The 20,249-nt window shown below is 39.7% G+C and overlaps 1 protein-coding gene across 1 annotated transcript; it reads left to right on the top strand.

Annotated features, from left to right (window-relative positions):
• Positions 1 to 1,228: 1,228 nt before the first annotated feature.
• Positions 1,229 to 2,449, top strand: LOC149840334 (uncharacterized). The gene has a single exon (XM_090004394.1). The coding sequence runs from the start codon at positions 1,351 to 1,353 to the stop codon at positions 1,960 to 1,962; it is 612 nt and encodes a 203-aa protein (XP_089860520.1). The 5' UTR covers positions 1,229 to 1,350; the 3' UTR covers positions 1,963 to 2,449.
• The last annotated feature ends 17,800 nt before the right edge of the window (positions 2,450 to 20,249 follow it).

The raw sequence follows: 20,249 nt of genomic DNA on the forward strand, positions 1-20,249 counted from the left end.
TCTTCACCGTCCGTTAGGTGATTCCCCAATTAGATTGTTTTATTAGTGGAAGGGACCCTTCAAGTCATTCTTAAGAGTGATTTTAATGCCATGAGTTTAACTTACACTGTTGGTTAATTCAATCATGTTAATCTAGTGACCATCTAGTAAACCTTTATACTCGATGGGTAGCAATGACCATGTTATTTACTTGGGCACCTTTCTTTACTTAAAGTCGCACCATCCCCTTTCTTTCTGCCTGAAATCAATATCACAAAAAGCACCATCGCTCTCAACCAAACACGTTAGAAACAAGGCAAGAAGAAAAATGCCTGAACAAGGCTTTGGTGTCACTTTCTGACGGGCCTTTACTCTCTCTCTCTCTCTCTCTCGCTCGCTCTCTGGGCTGCAAACGGATCGGATATATGAGAACATCCAATCCGAATCTGACACAGTATTTCCAGATTCGGACGCTTTCAGTATGATCTGATATAGGTTCAGATTGGATTCTGATTTGCTAAATTGTTTTGGATTTGGATCAGTATTTAGGTTGGATTTAATTGGGATCTGGATAAAATCCAACCAATTTCATTTTCTTTTACATGTAAGGGGCTTAGTTTTTATTATTTTTTGAGAGATCTCCAATCCTACCACATTGGATGGTTAATCAGATCCAGATTTGGGTCTAACATGATCCACTCTGTATCCCATATGTTTGCGCGTGCGCGTGCGCCCGCGCGCACACACACACACACACAGATCTGCATCATAATCAGATCAGTCAAAGGTATGGTCCTATCACACGGATCCTAATCAAAATCAACCAATAATCAAATCTACCGTGGGGGCTTTCAGACCTTTAACATGCCTCAGTACCAGTTAAGAAGTTCTATCTAAATACCAATAAAAACAAGCTCAATAGAACATTAATTGCTTTTTCTGGTCCTCTTGCTCTTTGCTTTCGAAAGCATTTGCTCACCGATCACTATTTGGATTGACTTGACGGCAGCTTCCAAGCTACATTGCACGGTCAATTTCTTAGCAACCGGTGGGTATAATAAAATAGTTTTCTTCACTTTTGCTTTGAAATTTGAAGAATCAACACGGGCAACCACTCTTCTTCGAGCCCCCCTATCTTCTGGAAAAAGGTCTCTCTCTCTCTCTCTCTCTCTCTCTCTATATATATATATATATATATATATATATATATATATATACCAACCAGCTCAGCCATCCTCCTCCCTCATATGGTCGTCTTCTTCTTCTGCGAGGTTTCGTGCCTCGCAGAAGTACAGAACGATTCTCTGATCTCCAGCCTCTCCTCTCACCCCCACCACCATCTTCAAAAAAAAAAGAAAAAAAGAAACGAAGATGGAGATACATTCTGCCGTGAGAGCCAAGCGCCTCTGGAACTTCCTTCGCGTCGCGTTCTTCATGATGAGGAAAGGCATAGTCTCTAAGCGCAAGCTCCTCATGGACCTGAACCTCACGATGAAGAGTGGCAAGCTGCTCGGAAAATCGCTCCGAGGCCTGGTCTTCCACCACCGAGTTCCCGTTCGCGGCTTCGGACTACAGGACCACGAGTTCTCGTGCACCAACAGCCCCAACCCTGTTTTTTTCCACGCCGGGAAGAGGAAGCTCCACGACTACCTCCCCTCCATACCCTGTATCAACCCGCCGGAGCGCGACGAGCCCATCGTCGTCTTCAGGCCGAGGATCGACCCCTCGCCGGACCGATCCTCCCTCGATCCGATCGACTTTGCTGACGGCGAGAAGCTCAGCCCGGCGATCTCTCCGCTTCCGATCGTTATATCGAGCTACTATCCATCGGAAGACGACGAGAACGACGGCGACCGAGTCGACGAGAAGGCGGAGGAGTTCATCGCAAGGTTCTACGAGCAGCTGAAAGCGCAGAGGCGCATGGCCTGTCTGCAATACCAGGAGAAGGAGTTCCAGGAGATGCTTGCTAGGGGATGCAATTGATCTCATATATCATCCTTAATGTCATATAATCATCATTATAAAATAATCAACAAGTTTTATTATCATGGTAATCATCAGTATCAAAACCTCTCTATGGTTTTATTTGGAGATGGTTTTGGGTTCCGTTATCCAGTTTGTTTTTTTCTCTTCTTGTGGGCCATGTGGTCGTTGTGATGTAAATCTTTTCATTTTCTTTTGTGCGTTCATCTTATACAAGTTCTGAGGATTTGTTATATAGAAAAAGATATATAGGGGACATGAGGAATAATGATTATTAAGTTATGGGGTTCCTAAAAAAAAAGTATCTGTCACGTTTGTTGCATTGGAATATACAAGAAAAGATTGCAAGCATTGTGTTGTGGTTGCTAAGGCTCGAAGCATTGCTTTGCGTTATTCTTTTAACGACTAGTGTCATGATTTTAAGGATTGCATTGATTTGTAAGAATAGAGACTATTTTAATTTAAGCACTGTTTTTCTCTGTTGTAATTTTTCTGGATGAAACTTTTGTGCTTCTGAAGGTTATTCTTTTATAATCATTCACCCCCAACACCTCTTTCTTTTCTTGTTTCTTTTTTGGTTAGCAAGATGAAGGACAACGGGCTCTGGCCCTGCTGGGTCTCTCGTTTTAGGGCGTGAAAACTGGGAGGGTGGTGTATGTTCGCCCCCGATGATTCACTGATTCCCACGTCTGTGTTCGGGGCTTTGAATGAGCACCACGTATACAGGCACATGGGGCTCGTATTCCCGTGTATGTTGGCATAACTTTGCATCGGACTCTGGTGTTGTTGCAAAGACTTAAGTACCCTTTCTTGCTATTCTTCTCATAAAGTGATGGTTTGAGAAAATGGCAAAAATGCCCTCCATCCAGAAAGTCGATGATGATGTTGACTCTTCAAAGTCTTCTTCTTCTTTCTCTGTTTAAAAAAAGGACAAACATGTCCTCCATCCAGAAAGTCAATGATGATGTTGACTCTTCAAAGTCTTCTTCTTCTTTCTCCGTAAAACATTGTAAAACCCTCTCTCTCTTTAGAGAAGAAATCAAGAGAGACAAAGAGTTCTTCCTGGAGAAGGCCATGAACATCAACCCTCTCACTCTCTCTCCCTTCTCTCTCTACTTCTGTGCACATCCAACATATGATCCTACATTGCTCCATCAAACACCGACTGACCTACACACTGACTGTAGCATCGTTCAACTTGAAGAGTTTATATGTATAGGAGAATACAAAGATGTCTCTCGGATTCATTGGAACCTTTTATTTCTTTTTCAATGTGCAGTTGACTCTTATCATTTTCAGTTGCTTTTTAGATTGTACTTTCAATTATAGTGTATTTTAAATCCATTGATTTGTATGTAATCGGAGCTCATTTCGATCTGAATTTTTTACTGCAACTTTATGCATATGTCTTCATGATCTCCACCAAAAATCAGATCATTCTGAGTTTGTTTGTCTCACTTTAAAAATCGAGGTTTAGAACCTGTTATTTTGCACCGTCAGGATTTTAGCAGAATCAGGACCAACTTGCGGGAGTGATTTCTCCCTAACTAGAGATGATCTTTTCGATCCGTAAAAAGGGTTGTTTTTTAAATTGAAATTAGTTTGTCTATACCGAATTTCGGTGATTTCTTTGGTGTTTTCATACCAGTTTTGGGTTAAAAATCACAACCCTGTCACCCTGTGTCATTTTAACGACTCAAATTTTGATCCATTTTGTCAGAATTTTATTTCCCTAATAAGAGATCATTTTTCAATTTTGTAAAACGAGTTCTCTTCGCTTATGTGTCTAGTTCATCTCTATAAATTTTCAAAATTTTTCATGATCAATTGCTATTTTATTTTGATTTAATACCAGAACCTTGTATCCAGATTTTGTAAATGTTCTGATTTTGGCCCCCATATCATGACTGTTGTAGCCCTCCTTCAACAAATCGCTATTTGATTGACAATATTCTTCATCAAGTCGTTGTTATAATTTTTTGGGGTCTCTAATGTGTCCCTACTACGATTTGTAGTATTTTCGGGTCTCCAACGACCCCTACAATGATTTATAGTGTTGTCTAGTCTTTTAACAACGATTTATAGTATTTTTGGGTCTCCAACGATCTCTACAATGATTTATAGTGTTGTCCGGTCTTTTAACTACAATTTATAGTATTTATGCTTAGATTAGAATGGATGAACATGTAGTTTAATTTTTCATTTTTTATAATCAATATGTTGCATTTTTATTTTCATTTTCAATAACACTATAGTGAAACACGAATGGCACAAGCACCATTCTAATAGAAGGTGATTAAATCCTAAGTTGACGATACCAAATTTTGGGTCAAAAACCACAACCCTGTCACCACAACAGGGTGACAAGTTGGTATTCCGCAAATCGCTATAGCGATTTATAATGTTTTTGAATTGCACTATAGCGATTTGTAGTGTCTTCCGCAAATCGCTATAGCGATTTATAGTGTTATTCAGTAAGCAAATCGTTGTAAATCGCTACCCGAATTAGGACAAACTTGTTAAAATTTATAATTGTTTATACATATTTGATATTTTAAATTTGTTAAAATTCAGGACTGGACTGGTTACAGATTAATCTTATTTAACCATGATTAAACAAAATATTTCCGGTTTTTTATATATTTGAAATATCAAATAAATATATAAAGTTATAAAAAATTTCAAATATAAACTAGACAAATAAAGCAAAAAAATGCTTTTTACAGATTTGAAAAATGATCTTGCGTTGGGGAGATATGACTCTTACAAAATGAACTAAAAACATGAGTAACTCAAACGATATAGAGTGTGATAGGGTCTTGGTTTTCGACGACAAATAGGTATGAAATGACCATGAAAATTGCTGAAAATTGACAAAAATAAACTAGACTCAATAAAAAAGACACTGCTTTTTACGGATTTGAAATCTGATCTTCGGTTAGGGAGATACGCCCCCGACAAGTTGGTCTTGATTCAAATAGCGATTTACGCGTGACGGCTATAGCGATTTGTAGTGTTAATCGCTATAGCCATCACACGTCTGTGTTCGGGTGGTCAAATAAGCACCATGTATTCATGCACATGGGGCTCGTATGCCTGTGTATGTTGACACACCTTTGCATCGGACTCTGGTGCTGTTGCAAAGACTTAATCAACCTTGCTTTTTCTTGCCCTGAAATGACGGTTCAATTAAATGACAAAAATATCCTCCATTCAAAAGTTGTGAAACGATCGTTCGAGAAAAGGACAGAAAAGGGCAAAAAAGTCCTCCATTCAGAAAGTTTGATGTTTACTATTTAAAGTGGAGACGTTCCCTATTCATTAAACTCCTGCGCAATCTGCTGTAACAGTAGCTCCCATTATCAACCCAAACTTTGCCTTTGTCTCCAGTCGAGTTTTCCGCCTTGTTTTTTATCTTGTTTTACAACACATTGTCGCCTTCTCGTGCCTGCCTTGTGTTACAAAACATTCATGTGTCTTCGCTTCATTTTTGCTGTCGTTAGGCATCATGGAAGAAAGCAATGATGCACAAACATTCCAACAAGTGCCATTAAGGCAGCGTGAGTAGCTTTTCATCTCATCATGCTATCGATGAAGAAGGCATGTCGTCTGGTGTGCCATTAAGGCATTGTTTGGTTATTGCAGGTAGATCATGTTCTTACGATGGTTGAAAACTTATCGATATTTGTAAGACGCTGGGACCTGTTGACAAGAATGCTTGTTTACAAATGCTAGGAAGGGCCTCTACCCCATTAGGTATCCTACATTAACTCATTATATGCATTGTATCGATTTGTTTGCTATTATGCTCAATTTCTTTCTTATCGATTTGTAATTTATTGTGCGATATATTTATCGACCTTTTAGATAGTATGGTTTTGATTGTCGAGTTGTAAGTTATTATGCTGAACTGCGGTATCGATTTTCAATATCTTACAAATCGATATGTATATCGATTTGTAAGATATTATATGTTATGTAATATGTATTTCTAAGATATTTGTACACAGACGTGTGCTTGCAGAAACACATCGTTACTTGCATGTGGGGGGTAGGGGGGGATTTTCGCAGGCATGTCGTTGCTTTTTCAGCGACTTCGATGGGACTCGCTTTTGAGCCTAGTGGATGTAATGAGAGCGTTATCGTCAACACACATGTACGACATGTGTAATACAATTGGCATGGTAAGCGACAACTCGATGCTCAGTATTAGCAAACATCAAACCGCACTTGCTTTGACACTGTCATCCATTAAATTGTTGCCTTGACTTGCTTAACCTTATCGGTATCCGTTGTTATATGCATCCTGATTAAATCCTAGTAAACGTATATGCTTGCTAACTCCACTATCTTCTCTTCTTTTTCGTTGCTTGTAGGCATTATGGAAGAAAACAATGATTCACAAACATTCCCACCAGTGCCATTAAGGCAGCGTGAGTAGCTTTTCATCTCATCATGTTATCGATGAAGAAGGCATGTCGTCTGGTGTGCCATTAAGGCATTGTTTGGTTATTGCAGGTAGATCATGTTCTTACGATGGTTGGAAACTTATCGATATTTGTAAGACGATGGGACCTGATAACAAGAATGCTTGTTTATAAATGCTAGGAAGAGCCTCTACCCCATCAGGTATCCTACATTAAATCATTATATGCATTGTATTGAAAAACCCCTATTTTAGTAACATACTTCCATTTTTGTGAGATACATTTTTGTTAGTTAATATCGTTTTTTTTGCTATTTTGATGCAAACACAGATTGATATATTGCTTAAAACATTGTTGAGCTTATCATCAGGTTGTAATAAAGATGATGTAGCTCAATCAATCGAAAGATCTGGAGAATTGAATATCTATACTATTGACGCAACCGAAGAATTGAACATCTGCACTAATGATGCACATGAAAAGAAGGGTGCAGTCATTAGACCCACTCTTAACTTGAGTGTTTCAGTAGAAGAAATGCAATTCAATAATGAGGTAGACTACCACGACAGTACACATAATAAAAGTGTAGGCACCAGGAATGTACATGGAAGTACACTTGACTTGAATGTTACAGTAGAAGAAATGCAAGTCAATAATGAGGCAGATTTTGATGTCAGTACACACAATAAAAGCGTCGAAACTGAGAATGTACATGGAATTACACTTGACTCTGTTCCTGTAGAAGGAATGCAGTTTAATAATGAGGAAGCTGCATATAAATTTTACAATGATTATGCCTTAAAAGTTGACTTCAGTGTGAGAAGGTTTTCCTGGTCAAAAAATGCACATTGTGTCGTGGTTAGAAAGACATATGTTTGTTCCAAGCAAGGTTGGAAGAAATCAATGGGGAATCCAACAAGGAGCATGTCAGAATCAAGATGTGGATGTCAAGCGAGAATGGTTTTGAGAAAACATCCGAATGGGAAATTTGTCGTGCGTACTTTAATCAGTGATCATAATCATGAGTTATCTGCATCATGTATGACTCCTATGCTAAAGTCACATCGTAAAGTAACTGTAGCGCATGCTGCAATGGCTGAAATAGCCGATAGCGTCGGCATTGCACCAAGGAAGACATACAATTTGTTTACCCGCATGGATGGTGGTCGCGAAAATGTGTCATTCACACCTTTGGATCTAAGAAACCACTTGAGAAGGAAGAGGACAGAAAACATGAAGAACGGATAAATATGTTCTTTGGTTCATTACTTACAGAATAAATCAAGCAATGAACATGGTTTCTTTAGTGCAATGCAAGTGGACGAAGATGGATATGCTGTGAATATGTTTTGGGCAGATTCAAAGTCAAGAGTGGATTATGAATGCTTCAATGATGTGCTTGTGTTTGATACTACAGTAAAGATTAATACTGAACAGTGGTCATTTGCGCAGTTTGTCGGAGTGAACCATCACGCACAGAGTTGTATATTAGGCGGGGCGTTTTTGTATGACTAGACCAATGAAAGCTTTGAGTGGTTGTTCAGAGTATTCACATAGGCAATGAATGGGAAGCATCCTGAAACTGTACTTACAGATGGTGATCACGCAATTGCGGCTGCAGTGCTTCATGTGTGGCTAGATGCACATTATTGCCTATGTTTATGGCATATTTTTCAAAATGCAACAAGGAACATAGGACACATATTTAATCAGAATACAGGGTTTGACAAAAAGTTTACAAGGTGTGTACTTCATAGCGTAGACGAGGTCACCTTTAAGTCAGATTGGGAGCAAATGATTAAGACATACGACCTTATTGACTATCTGTGGTTACAAAATTTATATGCAGAAAAAGAGAAGTGGGCATTGGCATATGGAAGACAATACTTTTGTGCAGGTATGATAAGCACACAAAGAGCTGAATCTATGCATGACACACTGAAGAAGACCCTGTATTCATGTTTAACAATGTTTCGTTTCATGGAACAATATGATTTATTTGTAGACGATCTAAGACAGAGTGAGCTTGAACAAGATGTGAAATGCTTCAATACACGACCTCTAACTCTTGGCATGAAAATATTGATGCGATCTGCAGCTCTGTATACACTGACTGTATTTGAATGGATCAAGAAAGAGGTGTTACATGTCATGAATTGAAAAATAGAAGGACTTGTGCAAACCGAGAATATGCACAAATACCATATTTTATGACAGGGCGAAAACCATCACGAAAGGCAAGAAGCACATGTCACGTACAATGTTGACAACGGAAGAGTTGAATGTTCGTGCAAAATGTATGAATTCAAAGGTATTCTATGCTGTCATGCATTAAAGGCACTCAATCAAGAGAAGATACAAGAAATACCTGAGTCTTACCTAATGCGAAGATGGAAGAGACGCACAAAGATTGAAATGCTCGTTATGGACAATGCGAGTAAATCTGGTGTTGACCAGAAGTGCCACATAGCCTCTCGTTACCAACTACTCTGTAGGTCATTCATGCATGTTGCTGATTTGGCATCGAGAAGTGAAGAATGCTATGTATCTGTGAGAAAAGCTGCAATGGAGTTACTTGAAAACGTGGAGTCAATTCACCTTAAGTCCGTTGCAGCGAATGAATACCAGCCGAAGATAATGGGATCGAACAACGTAGGTGAAAATCATGTTTCGCTTGACACTCCCGAGAAGTTGCGCCGAAGCATAAACATTATCTTCAACAAGTCAGTAGTGAACGTTGTTGATTATGATGGACATACTCATGAAGCGAAGGGTATAAAAAAAAAACCTACCTCTGATCGCAGTCATCGGAGGTCAAAGGGTGCACTAGAATTGGTTGGCAAGAAAAGGACTAAGAAACAACCAACCTGTAATAAAAAACAACAAAGCCCTTCGAATGAACAGGTATTTTAGACATTATATTGCTTCCCATTACGTGAAGCTTGTCAATATCTAACTCGTGTAATGTCCAACATGCAACAATACCCTACAGAAGTACCAGCAAACGTTGAAACCTCCATTCCTCCCGACCAGATTTCCGACAAGGATCGCTTCAGTTTTACAAGTCTATTGGTATGCAATCAATGTGGTGAGGAGGTATGCATTTCTTGTGAAACTTAATGCAGTGTCTTATATTTTCTCTATCATGACAGGCTCTGATGCATTCGACAGATGAGTATGAAACGCATGAATCTCGTGTGGGCTATTAGTTTAGTTGTCATGCCTCTTTGCATAACCTGATTTCAACATTGTCGGATTTGTTACGAGTTTATAGTGATTTGTCATCGATGACTTGCGGTTCGTGCTTGTGTTTTTGCTTAAATCGATAAATAGCGATTTGTGGCTTCTGCTGGAAGTCGATTCATGACATCACTGAATGGCGATTTGTGGTTATCGTTGAATAGCGATCTGTGTCATCGCAGCATAGTGATGTGTGGGTATTGTTCGAATGTCAATCTAAGCGGACTGAGAAAGGTTGTTCAAGTAAGTTTTTATGGGGCATTGATCAAGGTTGCGATTCATTTTATGATCTGAGTTTGCTATCACCACGCAAATGAAATCTTACTTAGATCATGAAATGAAACACAACCATGATCAATGCCCCAAAAAAGCTTACTTGAACAACCCCTCAGATAACGCTTAGAGTGACAGTCGAACAATACCCCCAAATCATTATGATGCGGTGCCAAATATCGCTATTCGACGATAACCCAAAAATCGCCATTAAGTTATGTCATTAACCAACAGAAGCCAGAAATCGCTATTTATCGATTAAAGCCAAAATACAAGCACGGACCGCAAGTCGTCGATGACAAATCTCTATAAACTCGTAACAAATCCGACGATGTTGAAATCGGGTCATACAAAGAGGCATGACAACTAAACTAATAGCCCACACGAGATTCCTGTCCAGCTGACAGCACAATCGCTTTCCCGCGATAACCACAACTGGCTATGCAACGATTACGAAGTCTACTTACGCAGCTCCAAGCGATTGCGAGAAATCGAACCTTACATTTCAACGGCGCCATTCCTGGACGAAGAAAGATCAACCATGGAACAAAGAAGGAATTTCGGTCAATTTACCAACTTTAGTTGGTAAAGCTATTATTGTAATTAAAAGGCGTCGATTCAACTTCTTCTGCAGCAATTCTTTCGTGTTCCCAACACCTTCAATTGTTATCTTGTGAAAACTTTTAGCCATATGTTGTAAATAAAAGGCTAATCAATGTGTCGTTTCTCTTCCTCACTTTATTTCTTAATTGGTAAGTAAACCTCTTCGTATGTTATAGGGTGAGCTTTGTTCGCTTTAACAATGGAAGTGCAAGTGTGAGTGATACTCCACAATTACTCACAACCGCTTTGGAGTTCTTAACGTGGGATCGTTCAGATCCCTCTGTTTTTTATCAACAAATGTTCATTATCGCTTTATACTAGTATCGTTTAACACCGCAATTCAGTGTTGACTAACACCGCTACGTGCTACCGCCATGTAGGCCGTGAACAATAATTTAACGAGTTCTTACGTCGTAAATAACATCAGTGAATAGCGATCAGAGAAGATTGATGCGATGAAATCGCTACTGATGATCATAAGTAAACTGTAAGTAAATTGCAATCGCGCAATAGGATGTCGGCCAGCCAAAATCGGTACGATATTGTTCTCTGTCAGAAATCGCTCATTTGCGAGGATTTCAATTCATGAGGTCAACAACGCAAACGGCAATGGCTTGTCCATTTGTAAACGTTGTAAGTCAACAAGGATTTGCGGTGTTAAATGATACTAGTATAAAGCGACAATGAACGTTGTTAAAAAACTGACAACGACTACGATATTTGGCATGAATATATCGCTGTATCCATGTTTGATAATCAATTGAGTAGTCGTCAAAGATTATTCATACCTGGAAAACGGGTTTGTTCGGGTCGGGTCAATCTCTCATTCAACCATTGTTATAATATGAAGTCGAAACGACGGTTTTTTAATTATTTAAAACCCAATCATTTAAGTTGCGAGTTGTCTTCGATAAAGGGCAGTAGACGAAACGACGGTTTTTAATTATTTAAAATAAAATCATTTAATTAGCGAGTTTTTTTTCAAAAAGGGTGGCATGGGAAAAGACATATTTTGTATTATTTAAAACACAATCATTTCATTTGCGGGTGTTTATCGAGCAAGGGCGGCATGTGAAATGACATATTATTAATTATTTAAAACGCAATCATCTAGTTTGCGGGCGGTTTTTGAAAAAGGGCGGCATGTTAAGGGACGTTTCATTTATATTTGACTGACGACGTCGATTCCCTATCTGCGTTGCAAAGGTGACATCGATATCTTCGTCCAGGCATGGTGCCAAAGAAGAGGACTATGGGAGAAATACGACCAGGCATGGCGCCGAAGAAGAGGACTATGGGAGAAATACGACCAGGCATGGCGTCGAAGAAGAGGACGATGGGAGCAGTACGACCAGGCATGGCGCCAAAGGAGAGGACGATTGGAGCAATACGACTAGTCACGGCGCCAAAGCAGAGCACGATGGGAGCAATACGACCAGCCACGTTGCCGACGAAGAAGACAACCACTCCCACAGTACCAGCTTTAGCGCTTAAGACGTATATTTCTGCCTTTTCATGTCATATTTCGTCTTTTGTTGTTTACTGTAGAAAATAATTTCAATGTTGAATTCTGAATACTACGCTCATGGTGCACTCAGTGCAACATCCACAGATGAGGGTGGGCGGCAACTCCCTAAGGAGGTCCTAGATTACATCGAGGAGATGCAAGATGAATTTGCAGACAGGAACACTATCAGTAATTTTGTACGTACGCAACCAGTATCATTTACTAGGTCTTCGGTTTGTATGTTCTCAAGTTTGTAAATTTTTGCAACCAGACAATGTGTGATTTTGTCAATTATATTCAAAGCAACGCAACGAGCAATGCAGTACGCATCATCACCTCTTATTTCATGGTATGTCTGGTCTGCCATTATTTTATTTGCTTTTATGACTTACTCACTTTTCTTGGTGGTTAAACCTTACTATTTTGTGCAACAGATGTACGTCCGGCAAAAGCCATACACCAGTGGATTCGCAGATGCACTACCTTGTTGGAACAGCGGTGAAGAGTACGTAGACTTTGCGAATTTTGATAAGGTAAGTTAACAAACCTCTTCTCCAAGGTTTAGTGGTTACATCCCCATCAGGATCTGTCTATGGAATTATAAATTATTCTATCGATTCGCAGATTTTACTTCCTACGCTGTGGCAAAATCCAGAACATTGGGTCTTATACAAGATGAATTTTGTGGAAAAACAACTATGGTGCTACAACTCATTGGACTGCCACAGTGGTGTAGAACGTGACGCTATGCATTTGGTAAGCTTCTGCCCATAGGTGAAACGTAGCTATTTGTGGTGGACCGGACTGCACTATATTTTCCCTTTATCACAGGCGGGATTCCTGAAGGACTGTTTGGGTGTCGACATTGCCGAGTGGATGTTGCTTTGTGCTGACGATGCTCATATACAAACTAATGGGTTCGATTGTGGCATATTCGTAATGAAGCACATTGAAGCAATATACAAAGGAGAAGAAGCTGTTTTCATCGCGGTATGAACTTTGCATCAGCTGTTATTGGGGATTCTTGTTATATATTGGTTTCACATTACATATTTTTGTTGCAGGAAGATATACCGGATTTACGCGTGGAAATATACGAAAATTTGATTGAGTTCAAAAAGAACGGTTGACAAAATCTGTAATCTGAAACCTATCGATTTCTCTCTCTGTACAACCTAACGAACTCCGCTATCACCGTTCTCGCCCAACTACGGCTGTGCAGTCACAAGATGGTGAGAAGCGGTCGGCAGAGGTGGAGTTGGCTGACGTGGAGCTGTCGGCGGTGCAGTCGCGGGCACTTAATTTGCGGTCGTCAGCGGTGGCGAGGGACGCGGTTGCCGCGCTGAGGGTGACCATCAGGAGCTTCACCGCATCCTTTTCCTCTCGCGAGGAGGAGGTTTCAGAGGAGCGGTCGTTCCGTTGACGGGGTTCATCTAACCCGGTTCCGTTGACGGAGGTTCATCTTCCGATAGGCAAATTTTGTAGGACTACAAATATTGTAAATCTGTCTCCGTTGAAATATAATTTGAACATTACAAGACACTCTTGTAAATCGTTGTACTGCTACATCTAAGAAAACTAAATCGTATAGAGACATAGTTTTGTGTTGTATGTGCTTAACCAATCCTGGTAATGCTGGTCTTCGGTAATTTAAAATATTGTACAGCGAAAGATATTTTGTTGCTGTTTCGAAATCGTTGTATAGCTCGTTTTCCGTGAACGAAAAGTGCAGAAATGGATCACCGTGATTCCTAGTAACAAAGGCACGTAATGTTCGCTCTGAACAAAGTTGTGGTTTTATATAAGACCAAAAAATATTTCTACAATAAAACCCTCCCGCTACGTGCTACCGTGATGTGAACTACTAGGTCTCATCACATTGATTAGTTTTGAGAATAGCTGTCTGACATGCCATTGTTCAAATTCATTAATGCGGAGGGTATTTTATGTGAGATTTGCTCTTTGTTTATTAAAACTGTCGTATTAGTTTGAAAACTGACGGAGGGTGATAGGACGTTTCATTAATATTTGAATGACACATCGCACAGGTTAAGGATGTGTTCCATTTTGCTTCGAGTGTAAAAGTGACTTGTTCTTGAATCGAGTGTATAGGCGCTTCAACGCGGTTGTTGTATCCATGTAGACTTTTTTCATATGTATGCAATATCATAATTAAAGTAAATAGTCGTTTGAAATTAACAAAATTTACAAATTCTTACACAACATTTCATGGTAGTAGTAGTGAAGCTGACGTTAGACCACCATTTCTGAACAGCAAACCCGTCTTATCGATGTGTACTATTTGTAATTACGAAAGTGACATTTTTGGCTCTTGTTCACCGCATTCATCTTGAGTCTCTTCTGCGATTTTCATTCTGTGCGTGTCAGCAATAAGGCGATGTTTACACATCAAACATTTCATAACGATGTTGACTATTATCATTTCGAACATTACAAGGCTTCGTTCATTGCATACATCGCTATCTAATTCTTCGACTGTCAATCATGCGTGTTGGGCACCACTGGTCGCTGCCTTTTACATACTCGTGGCGGCTCTGCTAGTTTTGCCTCCGCAATTAGGAAGGACGTCAATATTTGGCAGAGTTCTTCACGGAATCCAGGTATATCAACCTGCAAAAACAAATTGTAATGTGGAACCAATAGACATGCATTTAATCACTAATAACATAGGACAAGAAATGGCATACAACGTCGAAACAGGGTTCTGCACCATTGTATATCGCTTCAATGTACTTCATTACAAATACGCCGCAATCAACACCATTATCTTGTAATGAAGCATAGTATGTCGTGCGATAGATCCACTCGCTAACATCGACTCCCAAAATGGCTTTGACGAAACCGATCTGAGAATAATGCGACCCAAAGTAAATTCATGACCCTAGTACAAGACACGATACTCATATAGATGGAATCTTACGAGATGGGAAATGTCTAGCCGTAAACCACTATCAACTTCCAAAGAATTGTAACACCAAAGTTGTTTTTCGTGTAAATCCATCACGTATAAGACCCAATGCTTTTCTGATTGCCAGAGTGTAGGAATCAATATCTGCAAATGGATCGAAAAAATGTTGTTAGCACTGTCATGTTGTAACCTTGCATTCTAGGTTTGTTTGCTTACCTTTTCACTTGACAAAAGGTCTCTGCAATGATTACCATTAACCCAATAAGGTAGACCGTCTTTAAATTCACTGGAGTATGTGTAAACACCCCAAATTTTCACTCACCTCCCCAACATTTCCACCAAGCATCAACATCCAGCCTCTGAAATCGCTGGAGGGCAAAATGGTCATTTTCTGAGCCCGGACCTTGCAAAAGTCTAAATTTCATCTGCAACTCTCAAAATTTCTCTAATTTTAGCTCAGATGTTCAAAATTTTACTCCTGACAGGAGACAGACATCTCCAAGTCTTGATTCAAGATTGCGTTTCATAAGACATGACATTGCATATCATTGCATATCATTGCATGAGCATTTCAAATCACTGCACTGCACAGCATGTCATTTCGAGATCCAGAACTCTTGATTTCAAAATCTTCAATCCAGATTAGAATTTCAACTCTTTTCAAAATTGATTTCAAAACCCTGGGTCTTTAAAATTATCAATTTTTCCCATTTTACCCCCAGGACTCTGAATTTCAAAATATTTCCTCAGAGAAACCATCTGGATAGTTTTCAATATGGATTTCAGTCACTTCACCTCAGATTTTGCCCTTTTTGACAATTTCAAATATCTTTCTTTTACAAAATCGCCCTACAAGGGTCAACTCTTTCCAAAATTCCTGTTTTTCCCATTAGTCCAAATTTTTATGAAAATTCCAAAAAGAAGTTGTTGTTTTATCCTTATTTCAATAAAGAAGCAATGTGGGACCCACACTGAGGTGGTGTCACACAAGCTCCCCTTCTGAAAATTTGAATTTTAAAAAACCCAAAAATATAGGAGCCTTGTCCCCTGGATTGGCGCCACTTGTCATTTCTCTCTCCTCCCATTTCCATGCCAAGTGTCAGTGTGGGGCTACCTTCAGAAGCCGCCACATGTCATCCCATTTTATCTGCCATGTGTCACCCTATCCATCCTGCGCCATGTGTCATTTCAAAGACTACCAGGAGATGCCAAGTGTCATAGGTTGTCCTGTCTAGAAAAAGTGGAGTTTGTCTCCTCTGAGGTGGCGCCATCTAGAGTGTCTCCTGCAGGGGACAGGTGTCAACCCCTCCTTCCTTCTGGAAAAGTAGCCTGACACATGTCTCTTCCTACTTTTCTCAGAAAAGTAGGAGACATGTGTCACTTCTGAATTCCTACAAAAAAGGTAGGCTTGTCTCCTCTGAGGTGGCGCCATCTGGAGTGTTTCCTGCAGAGGACACGTGGCAAGTCCTCATTTCCTCAGAAAAAGGCAAGTGCCATGTGTCATTTCCTGCTTTCTTCAGAAAAGCTAGAATTCAAATATTCAAAAACCCCCATAGGTGGCGAAAATCAAGAACTCCTACCTTTTTCATCCTGTCTGAGATGGCGCCACATGGCTTGGCCCACCTTCTCTCCCCTCTGCCACGTGTCGTTCTCTGCTTCTTTCAGAAAAAGTAGAGGACACATGTCTTCTCCCTACCTCTTTCAGAAAAGTAGGAGACACATGTCATTCCTGGCCTTCTTCAAAAAAAAAGAAAAAGAAAAGAAAACCATTTAAAATTCAAACAAGGCATTAGGTGGCGAAAATCCGGAGCTCTGATTTTTCCAGATGGCCTGTGAGGGCGCCACATGTCCCTTCCCTCCTTCTCACCCCTCTGCCACGTGTCATCTTCTGCTTCTTTCAGAAAAAGAAGGTGACACATGTCTCCTTCTCACTCCTTCAGAAAAAGTAGAGGACACATGTCCTCTCCCTACTTTTTTCAGAAAAGTAGGAGACACATGTCACTGCCCTCTTTTTCCTCCCTCTTGCCACATGGCATTATAGGAGCCACCCTGAGGTGGCGCCACATGTCCATCCTCCATTCCTCCAGGGCCAACCTCCATTTGAATTTCAAATTCTCCTCTGAGGTGGCGCCATTTGAGAAAGCCTCTCCAGACAGCTGACACTTGTCCTCCACATGTCCAGATCTCCTTTATCCAGAAAAGGTAGAATTCAAATTCCTCTGAGGTGGCGCCCTCTGAGCCCACTGCTCTGTCCTTCTGACATGTGTCAACACCTTTTGAGGTGGCACCATTCCAGGACTCCACTTGGCTCCATTTTTCATTTTTATTTTATTTTTAATAAAGGTAGCCCACCATGAGGTGGCGCCACCTGAGGACTCCCTACAAAAGGTGAGTTTGAATTTCAAATTCCAAGAGAGCACCCTCTGAGGTGGCGCCTTCTGGGAGTTCCCTGCAGAGAGAATCAAGCAAACTTTTGAAAAATTCCAAATTCCCCCTGCTGAGGTGTCTCACCCACAAAAATTTCCATTTTTATTTTCTCAAAAAAATCAAAATAGCCTTTTGAGGTGGCGCCATCTGAGGGCTCCCTGCAAAAGGCAAATTCGAATTTCAAAACCCCCAGATGGCACCCCCTGAGATGGCACCACATGGAGGGCTCAGATCCAGCCTGTTTGAATTTCAAAAATTTTCAGAAAAATTATAAAAACAAGGGTTCACGCCCAGCCTAGGGGATCATTTTTTTTAGCTCTTGTGAACTTGGAAAATCCGACCTAGCCTTCCTAACATCTGATTTTGAACCTTGGAAATCGTACCCCCTTTGGCGCATTGAAGAAGGTGGAGTAGAGTTCGTGCTGTGGCCAGTCCAATTCCAACGGAGCTCGATTTGGTGGACCATCCGAAGCCCGGAGTGAAGAACAAAGGAAGCTCGTGGTAGCTGCCCCTTTCAAGAGCACCTACGCTGCGTAACGAAACAAGGTGCACTTCTTTTCCCCGTGATGTGATGCTATAATCCGAATAGGGAGTCGTTTGAAGAAAGAGCTCATCCGAGGGATGGATTGAGCTATTCTCATAAAACGACATATATAAAAATGTCTTGTTACGCTTCCTTGATGATTTTAACATGCAGGTAGTTAGCTAGGTTTAATTTGCATTTTATTTCATTCATTTAGCATATTTCATGAATTAATTAGGATTAATTTAGCCTTTTTTTCAATTCTGCTTATTTTCAGTAAGTCTCTGTTTTTGTCAGTCAGTCCATACGTCATTTCATGCATTTATTTTTTATTAAAAATCCCAAAAAAATCACGGAATGTGCCCTTAGGTGTCCCTGAAATTTTGCCAAAAATTCGGAGCCATTTGAATTTGTTTACTGCGGTAAACATCCAAAATGGTAAGTCGGGTTTTGTAACCCGGGATGCGTTTTGAAAACCATTTGCCGACTTGTAAAAATCGAGTTCTCCCTCCTGGGAGATCCGATTTTCGATCCGAAAAATGCCCTGAACTCGGGAGAATATCTAGTTTTTAATATGATTTTTTCAGATTTTTCTGATTTTTTTTTATGACTGAAAAAAATCCGAGAGTCCGGGACACGTGTCAGAGCCTAATTTGGGCCTCTGAGATCTTGGATCGACTTAGGGCTATGGTTTCTCTTTGTGTGTTGCTTCAAATCTGAAACTGTAAAAAGTGAAAGTGGTGTCCGAGATGTCCTCTGTTTGCATCTAAAAGCCTGTAATTTTTAGAACAGTGTTGACCCCTGCTTCGGATTTTGCTTGTCAGTCCCCTGTTTTGCTACATTTGTCTGGTCTGTTAGTTTAGGCAGAAATAGTTATATTTCTATCTGTGTCTCCGTTGATCAAATGCCAAAGTCATGAACATGAAAGTTGTTCATGTTGGTGTCGTTCATAACTCTGATTAATTTCATAAATTTCCATGGTCATTTTATATTTTTTAGCAATTTTTTATCAGATTAGGGTGATTTTTACCTCCGTCAGAATTAAATCCCTATTTCTGAACTCACCATGGCTCAAATCCCGAGGCTATAAAAACAAAAAATGTTTCATTTCGGGTCTTTTAGCAGTCTGCAAAATATCAGAAGTTTCCATGGTGTAAATCTTGCATTATCATATTAGGCATTGCATTTGGTTCGGATCCATAGGCAAAATCCATCCTTTTAGGACTTCCTTTAAATTTTAGCATTTAAATCATATCATTTCGTGAATTTTAGCATTCTAGGTTGTTTATCAAAGTGTTTAGATGCTTCATACCGAATTCGGTGCAATTTGGAATCCATTTGAGGTTCGGATCATCCATAATACCAAAACAGGGTCCCGCAGGACCCAGATCCAAGCGAAAAACAAGCAAAATTCGTTATTTTGGATAAATTGCAATACACCAAATTCTGATTTTACAGTCATAATGTGTTTAGCAGCATGTCATTATGTCTCTTACTGAATTTCATCATCATTTGATTCAATTTGAATTTCAAAATCCCAATTTTACCAAGTTTTCCTTCAAAAAACCCTGATTTTAAAGGTGTAACTTTAATTTTAGGGGTATTTTGGTCATTTTGACCCCAATTCCGAATTTCAAACTGTTTTCTACTGAATTTCCTACATTTTCATCATTTCAAAATATCAAGGAAGCATGAGAATAGGGTTTATATCCAATTAAATCCAATAATTTCATAATATTATTGGGAAATCTTGGAAAAACCCACATATTTGAGCTAACCTTACTCCAAGTTTGGCAGGGACATTCAAATGAAGAAGCTGAAGTCTGCAAATTTTCATTTATTTCATTTGATTAGTGATGTAATAATATAAATTTTGGAATAAGAGATTTAATTTCCTGCTTAGACTAGGATGCATATCATATAGTTTGAACTTATGCAATATCCTGCTTATATGATTCATGCATTTTATTTCAAAAGCACTATGGATGTTCATGAATGGCACGTGCACCAACTCTTAGGGAGTTGATGGACTCGGTGGGATCCACATTTACGGCCCTAGTCGGAATATGGAAGAGACCCAGATCCATCATCTTTCTACTAGTCACATTGAGCCTACACTCTTAGGCTATCTTAAAATGCACATCATATTTCCAAAGTTTTCAAAAGCATATGCATCAAATCAACTAAATTCTGAACATATTCATGGCCACAGTCAGGATATGTGAAGGATTTATTTTGACTTAATGCACATTTTTCCAACAAATTTACTAGAAAATCTTTCAAAGTGCATTCATACATTCATATCATTTGCATCATGAAATCATTGATTTTCTCAAGATTTTCTCAAGAAAACTTCAT

Source organism: Nuphar pumila, chromosome 4, assembly GCF_984573655.1.
Source record: "Nuphar pumila chromosome 4, dmNupPumi1.hap1.1, whole genome shotgun sequence".
Taxonomy (NCBI): Eukaryota; Viridiplantae; Streptophyta; class Magnoliopsida; order Nymphaeales; family Nymphaeaceae; genus Nuphar; species Nuphar pumila.